The 27932-nt window shown below is 39.7% G+C and overlaps 1 protein-coding gene across 1 annotated transcript; it reads right to left on the minus strand.

The window, feature by feature from the left end:
- Positions 1-151: 151 nt before the first annotated feature.
- Positions 152-27913, minus strand: LOC137935936 (protein PHOTOPERIOD-INDEPENDENT EARLY FLOWERING 1-like). The gene is made up of 22 exons (XM_068780365.1): positions 27669-27913; positions 26994-27092; positions 16563-16658; positions 16268-16348; positions 15916-16023; positions 15711-15791; positions 15529-15617; positions 15281-15396; positions 15122-15183; positions 14882-15017; positions 14717-14788; positions 14487-14629; positions 14244-14378; positions 8614-8652; positions 7817-7885; positions 7657-7719; positions 4426-7480; positions 4229-4293; positions 4037-4104; positions 2634-3393; positions 1363-1883; positions 152-1029 (listed from the first exon to the last, which is right to left on the minus strand). The coding sequence occupies exons 3-22, from the start codon at positions 16620-16622 to the stop codon at positions 606-608; spliced, it is 6147 nt and encodes a 2048-aa protein (XP_068636466.1). The 5' UTR covers positions 16623-16658; positions 26994-27092; positions 27669-27913; the 3' UTR covers positions 152-605.
- Positions 27914-27932: the final 19 nt, after the last annotated feature.

Consider the following 27932-nt stretch of genomic DNA (forward strand, 5'->3'; position numbering starts at 1 on the left):
AAGGGAGCTAAAGAAATAGAAAACCAGTATATATGGATAAGAAATGAAGTATGCTAAGGCAATCAAAGAAGGGCTTCTAATGTTTCTGATTGGCTTTGAGAATCTTCCAAATTGCTTTGCACCAAAAACAACTACATAAAAATCGTAAAGATATCCTTGGCTCGTATCGTTAATAAGCTCCCAAAATCCCTAATTTGTCCAAGGTGAACAGGCGACTGAGTATATAAAAGACATTAAAGAAAAACAGCCATCCGTTTCCTTACCCTTCTGTATTCTTTCGGGAACTTGACCCAAGAAATAATATTCCAATTGGAAGCCAGCGGGATAAAAAAATTTCCTGTGGTAATTAAAATTACAAGCTTCCCCAACGAATGAAATATGAATATAATACATACTGTACACCCGACTGCACCTTCCCTCTCGTCTTCATCCTTCTCAGATTTCCCCAACCAACGGGGCGGCCTATGACTGCTTGCCTTCTTCTTTCCTCCAAAAATATGACCAATCACAAAACACGGCTGGTCACAAGACATTGGAATAGGATCATTCAGGCAAGTAAGAAGTTTAATTTTTGAAGACCAACAGAAACTCACTTTCGGTGGCCTTCATCCAATATCCAAGATTTCTTTTGTTAACTGTTTACAATCATCATCGAGTCCCATTATGAAACAAGGATCATAATGATGAGGAACTGAGTCAAATCTTTCTTCCAGAAGGTTACCCATGGCAGAGCCAAAAATGTCCTCATCTTCCATGTTCAAAGGAGGAAAACTAATATCTCCTAATGCATCGGGGGGAACTCTAACGGCTGACAGAAATACTGGTTTATTGACATGGGAGGAGTTCTCACTTGTTTCTGTAACTTTCAAGATCTTTGACTTGGGCGGTTTGATTGAATCAGGAACAGTCTTGTGCTTCCCCAACAACTGCATTTTTGAACTGGAACGGGGTTTCATAGAATCACCTGCTGGAAAAGCTGATGATGCCCAGCTGAGAACTTCACCTTCAAAACAAGCATTTGATGCCATCCTGCAACAGAAGGGGAACATTTTTTAAGTCATCGTTGAATAGGAACAGTGATATCTCACTAACTGTTAGTCAAATAGTTAATGTTCTTCACTGGCTTGTAAACTAAAAATTAGACTTCTAACAACACCAGAATGTAACATATCTTTCTTTCCAAAGATATGTTACATGTTGGAAGTAGGAATGCGAAGAATCATCTAGAAGGCAAAAGATCAATATGTAGTTAGTTGGTTGTTTTAGTGACATGAGATCCAAAAATAGAAGAATAAATTACAATTTCTAACAAATATAAGTTAAGAGATGAAAACATTGTAACAACGTGTTTTACTTGCTTACCTTAAACGGTTCTCAGCTATTCTGCAAGACAATTCTGGCAGCAAACTATCCTTGGGGGATGGTTCATCCACTGATTCTGATGGATTTGCGCTGTGTATCATCACATTAACCACTGACGGCAAAGAGGTTTTAGATTCACTTTGTCCATCCTGAATCTCCAGTGTTACCTCCAACTGTTCTTGAACCGGTTCAGATTGTTCTGCTCCCAACGGAATTGGCTCCTGTCCTTTCATATAAGCACCATCAAGGGCTGTTGCTACTAACTTCCTGTTCTGGAGGAAAATAACAAAATTCACCCTCTCAAATTCTTTACTGAATTTTCCAGAAAGCTGCCTTGTAGCACAGTGCAGAAACTTTTCATTGGTGCAGGCATTGTTACTTGCAGATGGTAAGGTTCGAAGGCGATCAAAGTGCGATCTTGACCTCCATACAGAAGAAATAACAGCTTTGAAGTGTTTCTGAAGCAGTAGCTCATTGTCAGGAAGCTCACTTGCCACATCAAGCAATGTTCGGACATGGTCCTACAGATATAAATTAATGACAATGAGAATCAGTTCGGCCTAACATCCAAATGATTCAAAGCAAAAATGGAATAGAGGTATAAAAGCAGTCCAGGTTATAAACAACATCCCAAACATGACCATAATCAGTACAACACATCAGTAGGATACATTAACCTCAATTGAACAATTGCATGGTCATGAACTCCACTAATCAAGAGCTATGCAAATATGGAACCAGAAGCCACAACCTATCTCTATGGGGCAACAATCCATAAATTAACTCTATGGTGCAACAAGCCACAGCCTAGCTGTCTATAAATCAGGAAGCCAGTACTAAGCAGGCCTAATTCCCTTTTAACAATCATTTGTTTTGGAGGATATGATGTAATTAGGGTGGCACTAATGCAATTAGTTTATATCAGTGCCACCCTAATTACATCTTATCCTCCAACATTACATCAGTGTCACCCTAATTACATCATATCCTCCAACATTACATCAGTGCCACCCTAATTACATCATATCCTCCAACAATTTGTAAAGAGGGCAAAGGTAAGGATTCAACTCAAGCAGAGCAAATCTGCTCCTATTGCTGACAACTGTGCATCCACCTTTTCACAGCCCCTTACTGATTTAATAATCACCCACAAGATGTCTCACCATGGCTCTTGTAGTAGACCACAACACACTGAATTCCAGGAGATAATTGCACAGCTAACCTCCACATTTCAAGAAAAAAATTACAGGACGAGTTGACTTACGACTTACCTCCGACACTTTGAGGAGGGCCCTGCCAGAGCCAGAAGAGCTGAATTTCTCATCGCTGGGGCATTCAGTGACAGACACAACATATTTGTAGCAGAGTTCCCTGAACCTCTCACAACAATGAACTGGGTGTCGGTACCTTCCCCTGTAAAACCCACCTCCAGGCATACTGTAAAGTGTGTCACTCACCAAGCTCCAGTTAGTAGAATACTCATGCACAACAGCACACAAAATGGCATCCTCTTGTGTGGACCATGCATCTGGAGGTGGGATACATTCTTTCGACCAGACACTTCCCTTCTTCTTTAACTTTTCAGGCTTGATCACCAAAACTCGCTTTACCGGCATGGCTGTAATGGAGATTTTACCTCCGGTTTTAGACCTGCTCGTGTGTTTAATATCAAGATCCCCTTCACAAGATTTTAAGTCTTTCACTTCATGACTCATCTTGTTTATGTTACAGGAATCTATAGCTGAACTTGTTTCACTAGCCTTTTTAATTTTCTTTGAGCTTTTCTTTGATATCTTCTCTTCTTCAGGAGCAGCTATAGCCTTTTTACGCTTTTTCTGAAGGGCTGGTATAATAGGTGATGATTCTCTATCAGGGCAGGCAAACCTGCCATCAATAGACATAGGGTCTATTGGTGACTCATCAGCTAAAGCTTCTGATTCAGATTTAAGGGCCCCCTTCTTCAAAGACTTGAACTTAGTCTTCTTTGACTTCTTTTTTGACTTACCTTTACGCGCAGCTACAACCTCACCCCTGCTCATTAAAAATGAAAAAGAAAAAGAAAATATAAATAATACACAAAAAGAAGTATGATGATGTATTCTTACACCTGAGCTCACAAATCTAAAGAAAAATGTAAAATTTCTAGAATAAAATCCTAATGGAAGAAATATACACAAACCTTTCATCTTAAAAGAATGTCAAGAAGGAAAAACATAAAAGATTTCCTGGCTACTAAGAAACCAATAATACCCAAGGAGATGCAAATGTACACAGAGACTATCAAAATGCAGGAGACAGCGTCCCAGGATGGAACAGAATATATAAGATGAAAATAATAAGTTTTGTACAGCTCGGATACTACCAACAGTAACCTGTTGTCTTCGACATAGAGAAGCAATTCAGTATCTAATTTACATTTAAAAAAGAAAAGAAGTGAGTGGCAAAAGACCAAAAAACTCATTTTTCAAACATCTACTGAGTTCTGTATGCTCAAGCAAAGAGCCCACTCAAATATCCCAAGTATTACAGATTGAAAAAGTTAAAACAATTTTTCTCCAACAAAAAAAATATATTTTAATTTAACTCAAGTTTTAGGGAGGCTGAATCTTCTCTTTATTATCTGCCTAGTAGCAGAGGCAAAAATTGAAAATCTCAAGCAGGAGGGGCTTCTTACCTGGCATTCTCATCCCCATCATCTGCATCTTCTGTTTCTTTAGCTTCAGCTTCTAGTTCTTCCAGTAACTGAAAAGCCATATGATATAACCTCCATGAAAAACAACTCCAATGAACAATAGAAAATTCAAAAACCATTTTAGACATACAACAGAAATAGAAACAAACTAAATTCAAAACAGCAATAATAGACCTGGCGCTGTGCTAAGACTTCAACTTGCTTCCTGTATGCCTCTGTGGCAAAATCAGCATCCCATCCTGCAAAGTGTATACCCAAACGTATTTCAATGAGTAATCTAAGGGAAAAGGTACCACAAAACCCCATACAGATATAAATTAATCTAAGTCCAGAAATTCTCGCATACAAGTCACTTGTCCTACTATACTTACTTTCATAGACCAAAGGTTCCTCGTCTTCATCAATATCAGCTTCCATATCCTCCTTGAATTTCTCAATACGGTCCAATTCCCACTCTTCTTCCTCATATGCCACTTGTGTTTCAATTGCAGATTTGTCTATTATAGGATCCCAAAGGTCAAGAAAACGCATTGCATATCTATCAATGGGTCGAAGCTGATTTTCGAAAGAAGAACTAGCTTGCCCTGCAGCAGCTGCAGCTGCTGCCATTTGCTTCACATCTGCCAGCATATCAACATCTTCCACTCTTCTGGACAAGAGAAGATCAGTGTCTTCATTAAGGGGATTCTGACTCGAGGTACCATCTATTTCCTTATTCACAATCCAGCCAGTTTTGTCATCTATCATCTTTTCATCAAGCTTTAACTCATCCTCAGGTACAAATTCATCTTCTTCTAACCTCCCCATAGCGTCTTCTGTAAACTCTTGATTATCCACGGCCTCTTCCTGCTCAACCTTCTTCAAAGCCATGTAATCTGCTTCATCTTCTGCATGTTTCAAAGCAGCTTCCACATCTGCAGTTGATAAATTTCCTGATTCAACATTAAAATTTTCAGTAACAGAGGTGTCACTTTTCTGCAGCTTCTCAATTGCAAGTGTTCTATGTCCTGAAAACAACTCCATAGGATCAAGCTTCTTAAAAAATTCAGTGTTATATCCACCGCTCTGTATAACCAAATCATCGAGTGCCCGCTTCTGATTTGCTTTCTTTAAGATGTTTTCCTCAATTGTACACTCACTAATTAGTCTATATATATGGACTTCTCGTGTCTGTCCAATTCTGTGGCATCTATCCTGCGCTTGCTGGTCCATTGCAGGATTCCAGTCACTGTCATAAAAGATTACTGTATCTGCTCCAACCAAGTTAATACCAACACCTCCACTACGAGTGGACAAAATGAAAAGAAAAATTTTCGGATTTGTATTGAATCTCTGCATAAGTGTTTGCCTCTCTTCAGGTTGGGTAGACCCATCTAAACGCATGTAAGTGTAACCATACAAATTAATGAAAGCTTCCAGGATATCAAGCATTTTGGTCATCTGTGTAAATATTAACGCTCTATGCCCTTCTGATTTTAAACGCCTCAGAAGGATTGCCAACTCCTGTAGCTTACCACAATCAAATTGTATTAGCCGTCTATCAGGAAAGTAGACTTGTCTCCTCACAACAGCAGGTCTAATAGAAGATAAAAGAGGAGCAAAGACCTCCATGCATTTTTCCTTGTATGATGATTGCAAAAACACCGGAGACCCGACCTTACTACACCAACAAACAGGAAATGGGGCCCGTGCAGCTGGAATAGCAAACATAAAAGACTCAATTAGATCAACCATATTTTCAAAGTGTTCCAGTGGTGAGAGGATAACATCAGCCAATTTTGACGAGAAGTTAAGGTAGCAAGCAGGATTTGTTTTCTGTCCAAGAATATCACAAACAGGATGCTTTATGGTGAGAAGTTCCCTTAAGTCTCTGCCGTAAACAGGTCTCTTACGGCACCGTAAAGAGTTCCACCATGCAATGGAAGCTGCCCTTTCTTTTGCCTCCTTTACTCTTTCCTCCCTGAGAGCCTTTTGTATATCATCAAAGATATTTGAACCATACATTTTTTTTCTACTTCCATCTGTACTTGAAGAACCAGACCTACCTTTGAAAAGGGTCTCAAGGTTACCAGGAACATCCTTGATTAAACTTGAGGGAGTGGCAATTGCCGCCAACTCATCAGCTTCCCATGAAGTCATGCAGAATTCAAAAGGAGTGAACAAGATTGATAGACCATTGAGATCAACATCAGAGAATGGGCCCGAAGAAAGAATGGTACAAGCAGAAGAACTTAACTGCATGTCAATACCCATCATATCAAATGAACTAATGATTGGACGACCTTCAAAGAGGTCAGGATGGTTGCAGACCTTGCGAAGCTGCATTATAATGCTAATCATTCCAAAGAAATTCGCACTAGCCAGAGTTGCCTGTGTCTCAGAACTGGCAACAAAATCTTCATATAAGTTCCTCTGCCTTTTCGAGAGTCTGCAAAACACGACGTGTTCGTACTTCTTTGGAAGCTGTTTTTCCACATCCCTCTTTAACCGCCTGAGTATGAAAGGACGAAGCACATTATGCAACCTATCAACAACTTCTTTATTCACCTTTTCCTGTCCCTCCACCATTCCTGAGATAGGATTGCTAAACCAATCTTTGAATTCCTGGTGAGATTGAAAGACATGTGGCATCAAGAAATGCATCAAAGACCACAACTCCATAAGGTCATTCTGCAGTGGGGTTCCTGTCAACAAAATTCGGCGCTTGGAATTAAAGTTTAACAGAGTTTGCCATCTCTGCGACTTCCAGTTTTTTATTAAATGAGCTTCATCTAGAATTAGATACTTCCACTTCTTCCTTTTGAAAACTTTGGAGTCCTGAATAACAAGTCTGTAAGTTGTTATACATATATGGAAAGAATTGGGCTTTAACCAACCCTGCCTTTTCAATTTTCGTTCTTTTGCACTTCCAAAATATGTCAAAATTTTAAAAGCAGGACACCATTTGAGGAATTCAGTCTCCCAGTTGAGCATAACACTAGTAGGGACAACAATGAGGTGGGGTCCCCATATACCCTTTTCACAAGCTAGGTGAGCCAGGAGAGCTATAGTCATAATTGTTTTCCCAAGGCCCATTTCATCAGCTAGAATTCCATTCAATCTCTTCTCATACATGGTGACAAGCCAATCCAAACCAATATGTTGGTACTCACGCAGTGGGAACTTCAGCAGGAAAGGGAACTTGGTACGGACTTTGGTTGTTTGGAAAGTGTTACCAGTAGGCTGTGCAGACCTGGCAGCAGCAGCTGCATCAGCAATTATATTTTCACTCTCCCTGACATCTTCATCAGTTTCTCTGTCTCCTTCAACTACCACTTTTTTATCACCGAGCTTCTCCTGTCCATCTCGATCTTCATCCTGCTGGTCCTCTGAACTGGTGAAATTACACTCAGATTGAACCTCTCTGTCTTCATCATTCTGGATATCCTGAACAACAGAACCAATTTATTCCTGTCAACAAACCTGCCAAAAGTAAACAGACTAAGAGAATCTGGGAAGCACACAGAGAGACATGTCATTCAAATATTTATACAGAAGCAGAATCATAAAAAAAAAAAAAAATGACAAAGATATGGAGAGAAACATATGGCTGTAGGACATACCTTTTTATACCTTGCAAGAAGTTCTTCAACAGGCATTTCACTCTCCTGTTGCAATAACTTAATCTGCAGAGCATCAAGTATTAGAGCAGTAAATGGCCTTCCATCATATGAACAGTTCCCAAACATTCTGAATGTTTAAAAAGCATAAGATGCTACTTGCCTCGTCCACAGGATCCATGGCTTCTCCTTTTGACAACTCATCTTCTTCAGACAGGGTCGTTTCATCATCCTAAACATGGAGAATGAAATGCGAAAGACTCAGTAAGGAAGCCAGTTAACATGATGATTAGTAAATTCACATTCAGTCACATCATTGTTCTGACTCAACAAATACCGTTGTTCAATTGGTCAAGTAGCTTTGACAAAGCACTTACCACATACAGAAGACTTGCATAGATGACCTGTGTTAGCTCGTTTCTACTTTCTACCACCATTTATTAAAAGCTCAAGAAGAAAATTTCACACTAGGGTCTAAACGAACCACGATTTCCATCAACAGTAAATAAACTAGGACAATTAGGAACATCTGAAACTTATTCAACTACTGGATAGCAACAGCAGGCGAATAAGGACCTTCATGAGAACAACCATGTGGGTTGCACTATATTGATCTCAATTTACTACAACCGAAAGGAAGGGTGAATCAGGTTTTTAATGCCCACATAATTTTTTTTTCCTTTCACAAGAAAATGCATGTTCTTAATTGCTTGCTTCCCCAACATAATTCCTTTTTTTCCTAATAAGAGTTATCAGTCCTCATCTTACACACCTAAACAAATAAACAAGCTATTGTACCTCATGCAAAGTGCCTTTTTCCTTCCTTAACTAACAATATCTACGACTACAAGCAATTAGTCTAGTGAGAAACACCAGAGCATTTCAATAACAAGGATAAGATGCACGGTGAGACAATAAATAACCACAAATTGCAACTACAAAGGTTAATATTTCGTGTACCTTTTCATCCCCAGCAGTAAGAACATACTCTTTATCATCCTGAAAATTATAGTTACACATCTCAAAAAGCAAATCATGTACATATGAGCGCATGACAAAAGTATCAAAATTTATGGTTCTGAAGTAAACAATTGCTTTGAAACTAAATATACTTAAATGCATTTTAATTACAAAATGTGAGAATTTTATGAAACTTTATTTACATGCCCACATTATATGGATCCTGCACCTAAGCAACCTGCAGGATAAAGCTTACGGCAGAATCACATTATTTGATCCCAAATTTTCTTGTGAAAATTTCACTAGAAACAGAAGAACCCGTTTGCAGCTTTTTTTTTTTTTTTTTTGAAAAAGATGTATATATATAAACAAGAAAATACAGAAATTACAAAGGAGGGAGCATCTCCTTGACAACCAGTGATTGTAGGGTAGCTCCGTTTTTAGCAAGCGCATCGGCTGCCGAATTTGCGAATCTTGGAATGTGAGACTAAATACAAAATAATAATGAGCAAATTTCAATAATCTCCCAAAAAATATCCCAATGACGCCATGGGGGAGGGGATGTACGCTCGCACCATCCAATGACCACCTTCCAGTCCCCTTCAATATGGAGGGGACATGTGCACTTATCTCGGAAAACGCGAAGCCCATTGAGGAAACCATGAAGCTCCGCCGACATAGAGTTTGTGATTCCTAAAGGGCCGGCATATGAGTAAAGTTGGTTACCTAGGTGGTCCAAGATAACCCCGCCGAATCCTGAGAGTCCAGGATTACCCAGAGAAAAACCATCAAAGTTCAACTTGAGTTAACTAAGGTCAGGAGGGGTTCATTCCTTCACAGTCCGGACGTTTGTACTCGAGTGCATCCTAGCCAAATTAAACTAGTTCTCACGGCTAGGAGTTCCCACAAAAGAGGAGAAGGACTTCTTCGTCAGGAGCCAAGAAGAAATATGCCCTACCACTCGATCTACCACCTGATCCGCTGATTCGATCTACCACCTGATCCGCTGATTCGATCTTCCCTTCAAACCTTCTACGGTTGCGCTCATTCCATAGACCCCACAGTATGAAGCTAGCATAGGCCGAGAGCATCACCTTTCTGAGACCAGGAAGGGACATACCAAGTACCAATTTATTGAATGAGAGCAAATCGGCCGCCATACAAAATTGAATCCCCATCATGCTAAGAATGGATGTCCACACCTGCCATGAGAAGATGCATTGAAACAGAATGTGACTAGTGGACTCAACTTCTATATTGCAGAGAGGACACAAGGGGTCTCCTGAGGGATGACCTCTTCTTCTGAGCACGTCTACCGAAAGAATCTTGTTGTGACAAACACTCTACATAAAGAATTTAATCTTAGGAGGAGTACATAGATGCCAAACAAAAAAGATCTCATGATCCTGATGAGAAGCATTCCAACCATTGATGAAACTGAATGCAGATGATACTGAGAAGATGCCTTTTTTCTTTGGCCACAAAACAAGCTTATCTGCCACCAAAGGAAGAATTTTTACCGCAGTTACTGTATCCATCAGTCGACTGGTGTCCGAAAGTCCTCTTCTAGAATGAAGGTTCATACCACACCCCTCGAAAGCATCGGCTACTGATATATTTCTAAGGGTGGATAGGAGAAACAAACTTTTGAAGGCATGTTGTAGCGGCTCCTGCCCCATCCATATATCGTCCCAAAATTTGAGAGACCTACTATTTCCAACATAGAATCTGCAAGTTGCTGAAAATTTTGGAAGAAGTAAATATAGTGCTCTCCAAATTGAAGATAAACCTCTCCGATTTTCCCCTGACATCCACCAATGAGTAATACCTCCAAGCTTGGCGGTAACCATTTCCTTCCAAAGATTTGAGGAATGTGTACTGATTTTCCATAGCTAAGGAGCAAAGCTTGGTTCATATCTTTGGATTTCCGAATCCCTAGGCCGCCCAAATTTTTTGGCAAACAGATTTCATCCCATTTGATCAGGTGATATTTAAAAGTATCACTCGATCCTCTCCATAAGAATCTTCTTTTGAGTTTATCCATTGTCTTACATATGGATGCAAGGCAGGGCATAAAAGATAGAGAATAATTTGGAATACCTACAATACAAGATTTGAGAAGGGTGAGCCATCCCCGTTTTACTAAGTAACCGCCCTTTCCAAGTTGCCAGCCTGGATTCAATCCTCTCAACCACTGGATTCCAAAGACTTTTACAGATGCGGCCGTTGAATAGTGGCAAACCAAGATATGTGGACTGTAATTTGCTTGTTGTACAACCAAATATACTAGCCATCTCTGCAAGAAGCTCAGGTCTAGCATTAAACCCCATTAGATAGGTCTTTCCCCAATTGACTTTTTTGCCTGATGCTACCTCGAATAGACCCAAAATCGCTTTGATCTTTCTGGCTTCCTCAATGTTTCCGATCCCAAATATGATAGTATCGTCTGCATACTGGAGGATAGGGACATTAAATGCTTCTTGAGGGCTGATCGGGGGAAGTCATCCAAGGCTGACTGCAGAGTAAAACATAGAACAGAGAAATTCACCAATCATGTTGAAAAGAAGAGGGGAGAACGGATCACCTTGTCTAATACCTCTGGACCCTTTGAAAAACTGACAGACTGTGCCATTTAAAAGGAGAGAGTATGAGGCTGATCCCATGCAACTCCTGATCCAAAATCTCCATCTTTCCCCAAAACCCATTTTTCCCATGATCTCGTCAAGGAGGATCCAATTAACTCTATCAAACGCCTTTTTCTAAATCAAGTTTCAGCACAATTTTGGGCTCATCATTACGCTGGAAATGGTCAATAAGCTCATGTGCTGCCATAGAGGAATCTAAAATCTCTCTTCCTTTAAGGAAAGCACCTTGCCCTCTGTGAATAACGGTTGGAAGAACAGCTTTTAGACGATGAGCTAGAATTCTAGCAATGATTTTGTAGGCGCTTGTGACGAGACTGATTGGTCGAAAATCCTTCGACCTCTCAACACTTGCCTTCTTCTGGACCAAGGCAATGACTGACGCACCGATACTGCGGAAGGTGACCCATTTTTGAAAAATCCTTGAATCATTTTTGAGATGTCCTCCTTGAGCCAGGGCCAGAATCTTTTAAGAAAATCACCATTGAAGCCATCAGGGCCCGGTGCTCTATCATTTTCCATGCCTAGAACAGCACGCTCGATTTCCCCGGCCGAGAAAGGAAGCTCTAATAGAGAAGCAGCGACTGGAGATAACTGAGAGAATCTGATGTGCTGCAATTTTGGCCTATTAAATGATTCTTCCGAATATAGATCTGCAAAATACTTTTGCAACACATTAGTGATCACGGTCTGACACGACGTTACCTCATTATTAATACATAATGAGGTAATTCGATAGGACCTACGCTTTGTCGAAGCCACGGCTTGAAAGAATTTTGTATTGGCATCTCCTTCCTTCAACTATTTAAATCTAGCACACTGTTTCCATCGAATTTTCTCTTGTTGCAAGATAGAATTGAGATTAGAGTTGAGAGAGACTCGGGAGGAATATTCCTCCAAAGTCAAGTACCTTTGTTCTTCGGCAAGGTCCAAATCCGCAATCTGAGCAAGAAGAGAGGACTTTTCAGCAGCCAATGTAGTACAGTGGCAGGTGGCCCATTCCTTGATTTTTCCTTTTAAGAAACAAAACTTCAGAGGGAAGGCCCAATCTCGTTTGTTCAAACTTGGGCCTTCCGACCACCATCCATCAATAAGGGAAGCAAAATATTTCACAGACAGCCATGAGTTCTCTAACCTGAAAGGAGAAGGACACCTTTTCTCAAAAGAAGTAGTTATCATGATTGGCCAGTGATTTGACCCCACCTTGTTGAGAATGCGACCCGAGACGTTTCCAAAGAGCAGCAACCAATCAGGGCAAGCCATGAAAAGATCCAGCTTTGATAAAATCGGTTGTTGTTGGTTGTTCGACCATGTGTAATTTTTCCCGGATAATGAGATCTCCTCCAAACCACAGCTGCCAATGAAATCTGAAAAACCCTTCATAGAAGCCGATATACGAATGGTGGGGGGTTTCTTCTCATTGCAATACCAGATTGCATTGAAGTCACCCGCAAAAATCCATGGGAGCCTCCAAGATTGATATAGCTCACATAATTCTTCCCAAAAGAGGTTCCTCTCACGATATCTGGTTGGACCGTACATTCCCCCTACACACCACATCTTGCTGGAGGAGAGATCCCTGAACTGGATGCCCAGGGAGAAACGACCTTCAGCCACGTGGAGGGAGCCCAAAAGAGAAGAGTCCCAGGCCACAAGGATGCCCCTAGAATGGCCTACTGCATTAACAGCCGCCCATTTAATTAAAGGATTCAACCAGATCTCCTTACCGATAGAGTCAGACATCTCCTGACATTTTGTCTCTTGTAAAATAACCACAGAGGGTTTGAACTGGGAGAGAAAATTTGAAACCATTTCCTTCTTCCGAAAGCCACCTATACCCCTTAAATTCCAAGATAACACAATCATCTGGAATTGAGTGTTTGGACTCCCGACGAGGTGTTGTCTCCAGGCAACTGGCCTCTGTAAATTGCTCCAAAAAGACGCGCGAGACTCATCATTTGCTGCCATGTCTCTTCGTCATATTTGTATCGCTTGACCTGGAGTTCTTCCACTAGACAATCAGGTCTACCAGGTGAGGGAGGCGGGAGCTGAGGACTGTCATGTCTCTCAGGCATTTGGGGGATGGCAGAGGGCATATTTCCTTTGTTAATCTCTGCCTCCAGGCGACGGCGTCTTCTCTGATATGTAGCGATGACAGGGGGGACGTTGTCTGTTCAAGAATTTCGGGTTCCATTGTTGAAGGAAGGGACGAGATGGGAGGTACCGATGGTTCTGATCTTTTAGGGAGAGGGGAAAGGGCTCTGGAAGAGCACTAGGTTTCAGAATGGGACCGTTTGCAGCTTAATCCAATAAAAGTAGTACAGCACTTGATCTTCTCTTCACCTCAATCAGAGATATAAAAACAACCAAGGGATTAAAATCAAGTACAAAAATCAGCAATTTCCTCGATGAAATGCTCTGATCCGCAAGGAGATCAGACCTGTCTTTTTCTCCAACTTATGACAATCCTTAAAAAACCCTCCGATGCCTAAAAGAGAAGAGAACAGCACTGAATAACTAAACTCAATGTCTTAAAGGAAAAAAAGGGCCTCGAACAAGCTGGAATAGGCAAGGAAACCGATGTTATGTTATTTTTAGTAAAAGAGTAGGGCTGGGTAGAAATTCCAAAATGTGCTCCTAAAGCCTAACGTCATTCAGAGATAAGATCGATGTCAATCATTTATCCAGAAAAAAGTTCTAGCACTTGGATAAGAAATTATATTCGGTTATCTTTCATGAGAACAGACTTAACTCACAATAACTTAGCATCACCATGAAATTATCAAAATAAATAATATTTACATTTTCCCACAGAGCCAATATCCTGTTTTTTGAAAAGAAGCCTAGCAATATATAAGCCTGCCCCTCTCAAAAAATATATAAGCCTGCTTTAAATGCCTTAGGCAGCTTTTTTTGGTACAATAAAACCATTTTTTCCCAAAATAGCAAGGAATACTCAATAGGTAAAAGCAACACAGATGACCTTACCATTTCATCACCAGAACCAATTGATGAATATCCTTCATCTAACTTTTTGTGGTTTCCTGAACTATGTCCAGAATGACAAGGTGAAGCAACTGAAGTCTGGTTTTCTGGACTGGTGATTTCGCCATTGCTTTTAGCCTGTTTTTGTGAGTTATCTAATAAATCGGCTTTTCATTTAAAAATAAAAAATAAGGTGTAATCTAAAATTTTAATAAAAAACAATACACTGCTTAGAAGAGAACTTACGCAATGCTGACTTGCAACAAGAATCAAGCCATTTGCATTAGTTTTCCCAGAAGGATTTTTCTCAGCACATTTAAGAGGGCTTTCTCCATCTGACAATTTCTCAAGCCTTGGGGACAAAGTACCATTCACTTGCTTTGCAGAAACTGCAAGTTAACTGAAAATCAGAACTAGCCAATTCTCTAGTATGCATTCAACAGCCACCAGAACTACTTCACTTACTTCTCTCTTACCCTTACTGAGGTTCTCTTCCCTTCCAGATGGTTCGGATTCTTCTTCACCTTCACGGCTTCCTTCCCTGCTAACTGAGAATGATTACATTGATCACAATTACAAGGATGGTAAAGCCAAAAAGTAGAAATGAGATAATAGAAGTTAAAAACCATCAGAGTTTTTACCTTTATCATTAGTGTATCGCTTGAGAAGCTCTTCTAGTGGGAGATCTACTTCATCTTGCAAAGCAGCCAACTCTTCCTTCCGTTCTTCCTCTGTTATAAGTGCTTCATCTTCTTCAATTGTATGTTCATCGTCTTCCTGTCACAATATAGTATCAAACTCTTCCATAAACTAAAACAAAGATAAATTTTCTGACAGATGAAATAAGAAGATAGAAAGAAAGAGAAAAGAAAAAAACTCACAGATTGATCCTCAGATTGTACACCATATTCGCCATCTGTCTCAACATGGTCTGACTGAGGATCTGATAAGATAAATTGATCTCTGAGGGTGTTAAAATAAAATTTTAGATTCGTGATGCAGAAGAAAGGCAATTGGCTCATCTACATACAGGTACAGACCTCTTCCTTCCCCTTTTCTTTCAGGACTGCTCAGTTGCTCCATTCCAGAGTCTAGGCAAGCTGTCCTTTCTTTATATGGCAAGTCCACTAGATTCTCTGCTAACATCGTTGAGTACCTGAAACAAATGGATCACCAAACCAAATAAAATATAGATTTCCTTTCAGACTAAAGCAAATCCTGAGGTGGAATCATTTCCTAAACCTTGCATTTTAAAAATGAATTCAAAGCATGAATAATAACCCCTTACCTCTCGGTCTGGTCCAAGAGAAAATCAAGTTGCTTGTCAAGTGTCTTCTTCTTTCTTTCCTCAAGCTCCAGCTGATGCTTGTAAAGCACCTGCAGCATTTTAAAACAGACAAAAGGTATCTCAGAATGGATCGGCCATAGATTCAGGATACAAGAAACAGCTCAGTTCCATCAGCTACTTGCCAGTTTCTCTATTTTCATCCAAAATTTCTTCACATCTTTACAGACACTAAGGGCAACTTTCTTCAATCGCTGTTCTTCTTCCTGAATTACAAAGAATGAGTCAATATGATGAGATAAAATAACAAGAGTCCCACTCATGTGTCAGTAGGCTCAATTTTTTTATTTTTTTGAACTACATTAACATTGTGAATTGTTGAATATAAACCTTGATTTTCTTCTCCCCTCTAGTAGCTTGGTCTACCATGCCCTTGCTAGCTCTTATTGCAACCTTCTTTGCCTGAGCTAGTTTCCATTTGCGTTCTGCTTCAAAGTCCTGTAAGCCAAAAGGTAAAGAAATGCATGCAGTGTGTGCATAATACACATGAAAAAGTTTAATGAAGGAAACAGGTATAGGAACCTCATTTATGTTTATAGCTCCATATTTTCTTCTTTTGGAAAGTCATCTATGCTTATATCACACAATTCAAATACCAATGGTGAAACCAAATAACTTTAGACAAATAATACAGTGAAAGACAGAAGGTTTAGTAACTAGGTGAAACTAACAAATAGCTCACCTTTGATAGCCACACCATCTCCTCCAAAACATGATCCCAATGGGTCTTGGGACGAGGAGGTTCCTTTGGAGCTTCAAAGGCCTATAGGACATGACAATAGTTAAGCATGAATATCATATAAAAGATAAAAGTACCTAACAATATAAGATGAGGGGAAACATTCATAGTCCACCAGCTCTTTTTACTCTTTTTCTTTTTTTTAAATTATGCTGCTCTTTTTGCTCTTACAACATGGAATATTAGCATTAATGTCCACAAAATACCTAAAATAAACACAAGTAGGTGAAAACTGTACCTTTTGACGCCTAGCCCTTGTCTCATGCTCAAGTTTAGACCTAGGACCTTTTGAGGCCATGATTGATCTACAATGGCCTATAGCATTTTGCAGTGCCTGCAAGAAATAAAAACTATAATCAGTTAATAATAAGTGCAGAAAAAAGTTTGAGCTGGTTGCAGAAATTCTACATGTAGATAACATAGTACAAGAAATTGATATCACTAAAATTCAACCGGTTGATTTAAAACAGCTTGGCAACAACAGTGAAATGAAAAGTAGCACGACTTAAGTACCTTAAAATTTTCCAAACGAAAATAGAAAGATAAATATCATTTTTTGCAGCTGGAAGACAATTTTTTCTTTGAAATGAAAACAAAATTTATTGCAAAAAATTGAAAGAAACAGGGGATAACAACAATTCTCACCAACAATGCCTTGATCAAGGAGGAAAAAAAATTACAGGAACTATTCACAAAAAGAGTTGGCAATTTAGTTCCTCTCTAACAAAATAATTGGCAACATCATTAACAGGTTCAAGAGATGTGCTGCCAAGTCACAATGACTGCTCTAGCTTAGCCTTGAATTTCCCCGTAGGACAGCCAGACCAGACAACAAAGGTGAGTTCATTACATCAACCAACAACTTCTTTTCATTTCCTCCAGCAACAAGAAAGCTGGAGTGAAGGTAACTAACAAAACACACCCCCAATGGAGAGATCCAGTATCATCATCAATAAGAGTTCCATAAAAGTGAAAGAATCCCCACAAACAATATGCCAGTGATCTGCTTTAGAATCACCACTGCAGAAGAGCTTGACAATGTTGTCCAAAGAAGGCGGACCAAGGAATCAAGCAAGAGATTTATAAAAGGAAACAGTGTCCATTAGTTTCCAAATCCTACAAATCATAACACGAGTGTATTCTTTAAAATCCTGTATCTGGAAACACATCCCTAGGTATGGCAATCATTTGGCAGACACTCAGGCTAAGTTGGGTGTTTCACTCCAATATTTTGTTGTGGAGGAAGGCCCACTTAGTTAGGTTTGTATTCTTCTCCCTCTATTTAATAGTTTATACATCATTATTCAAAAAAAAAAGTGTATTCATTAAAATCATGGAAAACAGCAGTCCACCAAAGGATCTTGTGTATAGCTTCTTAAAAACCACCTTTCCTAAGCAATATTAGAAGAAAGTTATCTTTGGTTTCTCCAATTCCAAATGCTCCTCAAGATATGATTGTTAAAGAGTTGTGCAATATGAAGCTAGAATTATGAAGCAGAGGCGGCAACAAATTGATAATCAAATCATACAAGATCAGAGAAACCATAGCATGATCCCAACTTGTCAACCATGGAAACCCAAACTTGGAAAGAAAATGAGAACTGAAGGATGAGATGATCTTTTCTTTACTCTACCATAGAACTCACGTTCAATGCTGAATATTTGTATAATGCAATCCAAATGATCAAAGGTTATGATTGACAATTTTACTCTTTACCTATTTTTGAAAGCACACTAGAAGAAAAAGAGGATCATCCAGAGACCTTTCAGCTTCCATGATCTTTCAAGGACTGTTTAAGCATTCTCCAAATTTATGAGCAAACTCAAGAGGCAATCGGCAAGGTGATCTTACTATCATCGTTATTGTTTAACTTAGTTGGAGAAGCACTAAATGTCATATTTATGAGGGCACAAAAGAGGATCTTTATCTGATTCAAATCAAGATTGTCCACTTAATACTTCCATCCTACAATTTGCCGATTATATGGTTGCTTTTGTGATGGCACATTTGGATAAAGCATTAAGTCCTGAAGCCCTTCTAGCAGTTTATGAGTTCATGTTGAGCACAGCGTGAATTGGAAAAAGGGCAGTATTGTCAGTGTGAATATGGATAATGATATCCAGCATCAAATTGCATTCATGTTAGACTGTAAAGTTTGTTTTTTTTTAGTAAAAAATTGTATATATTAAAAGAGAAAGAAAGAGTACAATACCTGGCTAAGAAGGACCTTCCTCCACAACAAGATGTGGGAGGGAAATGCCTAATTTAGCCTGAACATCTGCTAGGTGATTAGTAGATCTGGGAATGTATTTCTAATTACATTGCAATTGAGAAAGAAAGTAAATTACGTATATCTTCAAACAGATCCCAATGCCGCCAAGGCGGTTTAAAAGACTTCTCACACCAGTTGATAACGACTTTTGAGTCTACTTCAACGTAGAGAGGGCCTACCAACCGTTGTTTGAAGAGGGTTAAACCATTATACAACCCAGAGAGTTCAGCAGTAGTTGAGTCAGATACTCCAATCGGCCTAGCAAAGGAAAATAGAAGCTTCCCTTTATCGTCGTGGATAACACCTCCAAATCCGGCAGGCCCAAGGCAACCGTAAGTGCTTCTGTCAAAATTTAATTTGAAGTGTAGGGACCAAGTTTCTACAACGGGGGGGGATGGATGGATAAGACATTTATGCGATAAGTTGCCAGTTCCTGCACAAATTGGATCCTTTAAGGTTTTGGAATTCTTTCCTCGTGAGTATCCAAGAGGAAACTTGGCCCACAATTTTATTAATCAGAATATTCCTTGGAAGAGAATTTCTACTAAATTTCCAATTATTATTTTTTTTCCATAAGGCCTAGACAATGTGTTATGTTGTAAAGTTGCTACTTTGCCAATCATATATGAGTCTTCCTTTATTCATACTGTTAATCGGGTGTCTTGAATCTGATTACCCGCTTCGACCCTCTTACCCGTTTGGGATCCGCCTATGTTACCCGATTAAGTCATTTAATCGGAAATCTCTCTGTCAGGAAGGGGTAGTCGAGACATTTGGTGATTTCTTTGGTTGAGAGAGGGTTTCGTCAAGAAAGGGGCTTCGCCGAGGGATTAATTGAGAAATCGTTTTTGTAATCAAGCTCAGAGCCGCAAAGCTTCATCCCCTTTTCAATTTGAGTGGAATCATAGTCGTCTCTACCCGTAGAGTAGGTTGTTGCCGAACCACGTAACTCTGTGTCTCCTTCTCTTTACTTTGTGGTTTGATTTACTGATTTCATGCATCTTTACGATTTCTCATTTATTGTTCGGAGTTGATATCCTTGATTATATGCTCGTATTTAGCCTTTGTTTTAACAAACTAGTATCAAAGCTGCGTTTTCCGGCAACTGCACTGGATTTCAGCTCCGTTCTCTCTACGTTTTCTGGCACTATTCCGTTGTTGGGTTTCTGTAAGTGTCGAGAAGGAAAACTCATTTTTTGGGCACTGTTCCGTTGCTGGTCTCTGTAAGTGCCGAGAGAGGTCCAAAGGGAGAGAAGATATTGAGCATTTTTTAATTGAGGGTATTTTGGTAAAAATGGCTGCAAAGTATACAATAGAGAAGTTTGATGGACAGAGAGATGTTGTTGGGGTTGCTGAAGATCATTCTGATCATTCAGAATATGTTCTCACAGTTGATGCCTGTGCTGCACACTCACAAGATGAGTGGATACTTGATTCGGGCTGCTCCTACCACATGTGTCCTATCAAAGACTATTTTGCGACATATCAGTCGGTGAATAGTGGTACAGTTTTGATGGGGAACAACATGCCCTATAAAACTGTTGGGATTGAAACGGTCCAAATCAAGATGCATGATGGTATAGTGAGGACTTTGTCAGAAGTTCGGCATGTACCAGACTTGAAGAAAAATCTGATTTCTCTAGGTTCTCTAGATTCCCTTGGTTGTAGATATACAGCTGAAGGTGGAGTTTTGAAGGTCTGTAAAGGTGCATTAGTTGTGATGAAAGGAAAAAAGGTTGGCAACCTTTATGTGCTTCAGGGCAGTACAGTCATAGGTGCTACAGCGGTTTCCTCATCTACAGATTCAGATACAGACACGACTCATCTGTGGCATATGCGATTAGGGCATATGAGTGAGAGGGGAATGACACTTTTGAGCAAACAGGGTTTGCTTGGTGATCAGAAGACAGGGAATTTAGACTTCTGTGAACATTGTGTTTTAGGGAAACAGAAGCGTCTGAAATTCAGTACGGCAATCCACAGAACCAAGGGTACAGTGGATTATATCCATTCCGACTTGTGGGGTCCCTCTCGTGTTCCTTCAAAGGGTGGTGCTCGGTATTTTATTACCTTCATTGATGACTACTCTAGGAAGGTTTGGCTTTATCCGTTGAAGACTAAGGATGAAGCGTTTGTTTCTTTCAAGCAGTTTAAGGCTATGATTGAGAATCAGACTGGAAAGAAAATCAAGAGGCTCAGGACTGATAATGGTTTGGAGTTCTGTTCAGGGGAGTTCAATGATTTCTGCAAGAATGTGGGAATTGCTCGGCATCGTACAGTGAGGCACACTCCTCAGGAAAATGGTGTCGCAGAACGCATGAACAGGACACTTTTGGAGAGGGCTAGGTGTATGCTCTCAAATGCGAGTTTGGGGAAAGATTTTTGGGCTAAGGCAGTTTCTACAGCATGCTACTTGGTGAATCGGTCTCCACGCACTGCTATTGAGTGTAAGACTCTTGTTGAGGTATGGTCTGGATCTCTGGCAGATTATTCTAGTTTGAAAATTTTTGGTTGTCCAGCGTATGCTCATGTGAATGAGGGTAAATTAGAAACTTGTGCAAAGAAATGCATATTTTTGGGTTATGCATCTGGGGTGAAAGGGTATAGGTTATGGTGTCTTGATCCCAAGGCACCTAAGTTTCTTATCAGTAGAGATGTTACTTTTGATAAAACTTATATGCTTCATCCCAGGAAGGAGTCTGTTGATGAAGGCAGAAATCAGGGTATCAGTGAGCAGGTGGAGCTTGAGAGTAATACTTTTGGGAGAGACATAGAAAACACTCCAGTTCAGTCCATTGAAGACAAGGTGCAAGATTCTAGTGAGGTAGAAGATGCATCACAAGAGCCACAGTTCAGTTTGGCTCGAGATCGAGTAAGAGGCAGATAAGGCCACCTCAGAAGTACGGCTATGCAGACATGGTGGCTTATGCATTGACTATGGCAGAGACCGTTCAGTTTCAAGAGCCTTCTAACTACCATGAAGCTGTCACGGGTAGTGATTCTGAAAAATAGACTATTGCTATGAATGAGAAGATGGAATCTCTCCAAAAGAACCAAACTTGGGAGCTTGTGAAACCACCAAAGGGCAAAAAGATTGTTGGATGCAAATGGGTCTTCAAGAGAAAGGAAGGAACTCCAAGTGATGACGATGCTAGATACAAGGCACGTTTAGTGGCAAAGGGCTATAGTCAGAGAGAGGGTGTAGACTTCTCTGAGGTCTTCTCACCTGTTGTGAAACATAGCTCTATTCGCGTGTTACTTGCTATGGTTGCTATGTTTGACTTAGAGCTAGAGCAACTTGATGTCAAGACAGTTTTTCTACATTGTGAGCTTGAAGAGCAGATTTATATGCATCAGCCAGAGGGGTTTTCTGTTTCGGGAAAGGAGGACTATGTTTGTTTGCTTCATAAATCTTTGTATGGGCTGAAACAATCACTTAGACAGTGGTATAAGCGGTTCGACATGTTTATGATGGACCATGGTTATTCTAGGAGTGAGCATGACAGTTGTGTTTACTTCAGGGAGCTCTCAGATGGTTCATTTGCGTATCTGTTGTTATATGATGATGATATGCTTATTGCAACCAAAGATATGTCTGTGGTCAACAAGTTGAAGACTCAACTTCGTGGTGATTTTGAGATGAAAGATTTGGGCGCAGCAAATAAAATATTGGGCATGGAGATTCGCCGGGATAGAAAGGCAAACAAGTTGTACCTATCACAAAAGAGTTATCTTGAGAAGGTACTTGAGCGTTTTGGGATGCACGACGCTAAACTTGTGAGCACACCTTTTGCTGCCCATTTCAGACTTTCAACAGAGTTATCGCCGCACACCGAGGATGAGGAGGAGCACATGTCCCATGTTCCCTATGCGAGTGCAGTTGGGAGCCTTATGTATGCTATGGTTTGCCCTCGTCCAGATATTTCACATGTAGTTAGTGTTGTGAGTAGATATATGGCACGTCCTGGCAAGGGACACTGGCAGGCTATGAAATGGATATTTCAATACTTGAAAGGTACTACTAGTACTGGTTTCGTATTTGGGGGTTGCAGAGATACTGGTGCAGTTGGCTATGTTGATTCTGATTATGCTGGCGATCATGATAAGAGGAGATCTCTGACAAGTTACGTTTTCACTCTCTCGAGTTGTGCAGTGAGCTGGAAGGCAACATTACAGACTACAGTTGCCTTATCCACTACAGAGGCCGAGTACATGGTTTTGACTGAGGCAGTGAAAGAAGCTATCTGGTTGAGAGGTTAACTTGGCGAGCTTGGTTTGCCACAAGGTGCTACAGTTGTTCACTGTGATAGTCAGAGTGCTATACATCTGAATAAAAATCAAATGTATCATGAAAGAACTAAGCACATTGATTTCAGATATCTTTTTGTGAGAGATATTGTCTCTCAGGGCCAGATTGAGGTAATGAAGATTGGTACCACAGAAAATGCAGCAAATATGGTGACCAAACCAGTTCCTACACTCAAGTTCAAGCACTGCTTGGACTTGATTGGTGTTTGCAGTACCTAAGGAGGATGCCTTAAGGGGCAAGGTGGAGATGGCGATAGACAATTTCACTTTTCAGAGAGGAGTAATCGAATTCAAGCCAAGGTAGAGATTTGTTAATCGGGTGTCTTGAATAGTTTCACTTTTCAGAGAGAAGTAATCGAATTCAAGCCAAGGTGGAGATTTGTTAATCGGGTGTCTTGAATCCGATTACCCGCTTCGACCCTCTTACCCGTTTGGGATCTGCGTATGTTACCCGATTAAGTCATATAATCGGAAATCTCTCTGTCGAGAAGGGGTAGTCGAGACATTTGGTGATTTCTTTGGTTGAGAGAGGGTTTCGTCAAGAAAGGGGTTTCGCCGAGGGATTAATCGAGAAATCGTTTTTGTAATCAAGCTCGGAGTCGTCCCCTTTTCGATTTGAGTGGAATCATCGTCATCTCTACCCGTGGAGTAGGTTGTTGCCGAACCACGTAACTTTGTGTCTCCCTCTCTATACTTTGTGGTTTGATTTACTAATTTCATGCATCTTTACAATTTCTCATTTACTGTTCGGAGTTGATATCCTTGATTATATGGTCGTATTTAGCCTCTGTTTTAACACATACGATAGGCTGTAAAGATATTATAGGGCCCGGTATTTGAAAAGTTTCATTTCCTTTGATTCGATTTCACATGTCATGTCTCAAAGCCTATTTCAAGATTCAAGATAGGAAATTTAATTTTTTTGAGATTCTATTCGTTTTCCCTTTTTTTATTTTATTTTTTATTTTTAATTGATCTATATAAGGATTTTTTTTTTTAAATAAGGTTGGGCAGGTGAAATGAGGTGGGGATCAGGCCACAAGGTTTCTTGAGCAGCAAAATTGAGTTCAACAAAAGATACCCGGAATACACCTGAATGCCACTTCAAGGAGGAAGGAAAAGAAGGACATCGGAATACTTATGAAGGTTGGCCTCGAAAGGGTAATGAAACCCACCTCATAGAGAAACTTGCTACACAAATCGCAAGTATGGTTCTAAGCTTTCCAAGATTAGGTTCATGGGACTCAAAGGGCTTGTGTATGAACGAGGGAAGCCCAGGGTAAGACATGACGAGCTGGGAATGTGACTTTCCAATTGAGAATGCAGAAAGCTAAAGGCATCAAGCATGACATTAACGCCAAGGAATATGGATTTTTTCTGTTAGATTTTCTGGAAAGATGATGTTAAAAAGGGTGAGAAAAAGTTGTGTCTCACCCAAATATTTTGTCATTAAGAACTTTAAAATGCAAGGAAAAGATGGGGTTCAACCACCCAACTGCTAGGTTGTGAGAATCAAAGAGTTGAGAGTCTCTCTGAATAAGATAAAGAAGAGGTGAGAAAGATCACCGTAGTAGATTGTTTTGCCTTTGGGCCTTTTAATGAAAGCCTTAAAAAAAAGAATCACCTTAGTAGAGATCCCTAGTCCTTTTACTAACCACAAGTTGCAGCTTTGACAAGCACAAACAGGAAAGAAAAGAACCACAATTTTATCTAAGAGCATCGATAATCACCAAATCTCTTTTTTCCTAGCAAAAAGCCCAGGACACCCAGCATCTTCTTTTTCTTTTTCTTTTTTTTTTCTTTTTCTTTTTTTTTTTGAGAAAGGATGCATTTATATTGAAAGACCAAAGAAAAATAGGAATACAACCTTAAGAGGGGTCCCTTACAAAATAAGATTGGCAGAAACCCCCTCTTATCAAGAGACCTAGCAAAGCAATTGTCTGATCCAAATATGATTCCAACAAACAACAGTATCAGCCAAATCCATTGCTCCATAGAAAAGTCACAATAGTCTCCAAGGAGAAGTCTTCTTTTCACAGCGTCTTCTTCTTGTCAAACCCATGATGACTCAAGTTGGTTACACAAAAAGGTTGAATCAAGAATCTATTTCTCTCTGATATATGCACCCTAAGTAGAACTTAAATACTTGGAATGTTATTTTGAAGAAGTTTGCTAGCAGTTGAGACACAATTTTATGGGAACCAGAAATTAAACTGACTGGCTTGAATTCATTTAATGTACCCTCCCTTTCCCTTTCTAGGTAACAAAGTCATGAAAGAATTATTTACTGTATAGCCAATAATCCCTTGTCAAATAAGTTAGACAATTTTTTTGCCATTCACTTTGGTGAAATCCCACAAAGTTGTAAACCTCTACACTAAAACCATTTAACCCTAAAGCTTCTTCCTAAGCAATGGCTATGATAACTTGGATACGAAACATTAGGATAACTCAATTAAAGGATAAAAAAAAACAGAGAAATATGTAAACCACCAAACACATTAAAGATGGCCTGGGACCACTCATTTTTCAACCACAACGATATATCAAAAGGAATCAACTGAGCAATTTCTTTCCCCTCTTATTTGTAATGAAGAGTTTGAAAATACAACAATCCTGCAAGAGGTTCAGCTCCCCCTTGAGGAACTCCATGAAAATATTCATATAAAGCTTGTCCTTGGGCCTCTCCCAATAAGATAAATTTATATTGTTGATTGCTCTAAGACTCTGAATTTCATTCCACCACAGGATAGTCTATTGAACATAGGAGTTGCAGTCATTAAGCTACTTAACAAACAGTTCTACCGGGAGAATTTTAAGTTCTGCACTTCCTGCCCTTTTAACTCCCATGGATATCAAAAGATCTAAGTTAAGAGTAATTCCATCAGCAAGATTACGATCAAGTATTGTACTTGATACATGTTTCAAACACCAAGTGCTGCTCATATTTCCTCCAAGATAGACCTCAAGAACGCAGACCATTTTCTCATTCATCCAAGGAATAAGTGAAAGACGGGCTTCAAGAATTCTGAGGCCTGTATGTGGTTCATCATGCAATTTGGTTTATCTACTGCGTCTATCAATTGCAAGCAAGTGTTATTTGCATTGGAAGATACTTGCATGGGGAATACAAGTATAATACATGAGCACCATCTATTTGATGTGCTCAGCCTCCAAACAGAAAAAAAGACATAAGTTGTATCCTTTTTACCAAAATCAAGTTGAAACAGGCCTCTAAGTCATTCAATCAGCCAATCATCTTGCTGATGAATTGGCTAAGTCTCGGGTTCAAAGATCAGTTCTTGCAATTGAAAATCCCATCTGCCTTGGGACTTGAGGTTTTCATCTCACCTTTTCCCCTTTAATGAAATCATTCGCTTTTTTCAAAAAAACAAAAAGAATAAAAAGTTCAAGTTGAAACAATATTGAAGAAAGTTACAATAAAGCATAGATGTCCCAATGCATTAACTAGACATGTGCTAGAGCACAAAATTATGTCGATTCTCGAGTGGGCCTTTAGCACAATGGACACATGGGGTGGCAGGGGAGAAGTGTTCCAATGTGACGCCTTAAGTTTGAGTCTCATCAGCTTATCATGTTCCATATTCAAATTTGAAATATATATGTATATATATTGGATTTTATTACATGGATAAGATATTCTTATCTAGTATTGTGATTGGGTGAGTTGAGATTAGATTTTGAAAGGTTCAGTGAAAGCATGATTTCCAATCCTGGCTACCAAAAAATAACAATAACTTCCAATCCTGATCTTATAAGCCTTGTGTTCTAAATTTGAGATTATTATTATAAGCTTGAAGGGTTCCATTCATTGTTATATGTATATTACTCTTCTTCAAGGTTAAGTTCTTCAACTTCTTCAATAAATCAGTTCAACAAATGAAGAAAAAAACACAGTAAGGTAGTAGTAGCGGAGAGCAGCTGCCCAGATTTGCTTTACAAGCCCGTAGCTGTGTTATTACTGAACTTGAACAAAGCATAGAAATGTTTAAACTTGAGCTTTACAAGTTCTCTTCGTTGTCAATTATTTTTTCAGCTAATACACGTGCCAAAAAATGTTCACTTACCTCTGTCTGCAAGGTGTTGAAAAAGCATTCTTTGTCGTAAGATGCTCAACATTTCATGCCACTGAAATGCAAGGACGCTTCTCCCAGACAATTTATCATCTTCAACAAAAAAAACAGCACATTACTATAATGAAAACTACATCATTTCTTCTATTTTCTGTGTCCCGAATCAAATGCCCAGCCTCAAGTACACCACAGGTGGACCAAAAGATAGTTAACTACATGTCTCTTCCGTCTATATTGTGTATATATTCAGTACTGTACTATCCCACTAGTGTTCGCTGAACATCAACGGTAGCCACACAGAAGGCTTATGAGAGAATATTCGTAGGAACCGTAAACAAGGAATTTTTCGAATGTTGAAAAGGAGTCTACAGCCACATATTTCATGGGAAAAAAAACGCAAGTAAAATGAACAAAAACAAACTGCTAGATTCTGCAACAATGACTAAAAAACACTGACATTTTTCCAAAACAAAAACCATTTACGACTCTAATAATATTTATTTTCACTTTTTCCCACATAAGGCACAAGAGGTAAGACTTAAGAGCTTGAAAGGGAAATTACTTCTAGCAAAAAAACGAAAGAAGACTCTTAAATCGGATGGATTACACAAAAACAACCTAAATCTCGGCAACGGCTCTCCTTCCCTCGTAGCAATCTCTCTGACTCACCTCTTCTCTTCTAGTTGAAGCCAAAAAAGCTAAAAACAGACAGCGGGAGCGACGAATCTAAGAAAATCCTCCACGAACGGAAATTTGACACCTTCCGGAGGTTTAACGAACTCGAAGACGCTTCGAAGCGCGTAAGGTCTCGACCGGAATCGAAACGGGAGGATCAGCTGAGCGAGGTTCGAAAGAGGCCTCGGCTTCGTTGCTTTGTTTCGGTCCCTCTCGAGTCTCGGCCCTCGCGATTTCTTTTCCCCGACTAGAGAGAGA

The sequence above is a fragment of the Aristolochia californica genome, unplaced genomic scaffold (assembly GCF_029961685.1).
Source record: "Aristolochia californica isolate CCGP_79_NKW_82.1479 unplaced genomic scaffold, dmAriCali1.0.hap1 SCAF_7, whole genome shotgun sequence".
Taxonomy (NCBI): Eukaryota; Viridiplantae; Streptophyta; class Magnoliopsida; order Piperales; family Aristolochiaceae; genus Aristolochia; species Aristolochia californica.

Coding starts and splice junctions, on each gene's coding strand:
- LOC137935936 (XM_068780365.1), bottom strand. CDS start 16,622: ATGGCCTCAAAAGGTCCTAGGTCTAAACTTGAGCATGAGACAAGGGCT. Junction 16,024..16,267: donor AGATGGTGTGGCTATCAAAG/GTGAGCTATTTG, acceptor TTTGGCTTACAG/GACTTTGAAGCAGAACGCAA. Junction 15,184..15,280: donor AAGAAAAGGGGAAGGAAGAG/GTCTGTACCTGT, acceptor TTATCTTATCAG/ATCCTCAGTCAGACCATGTT.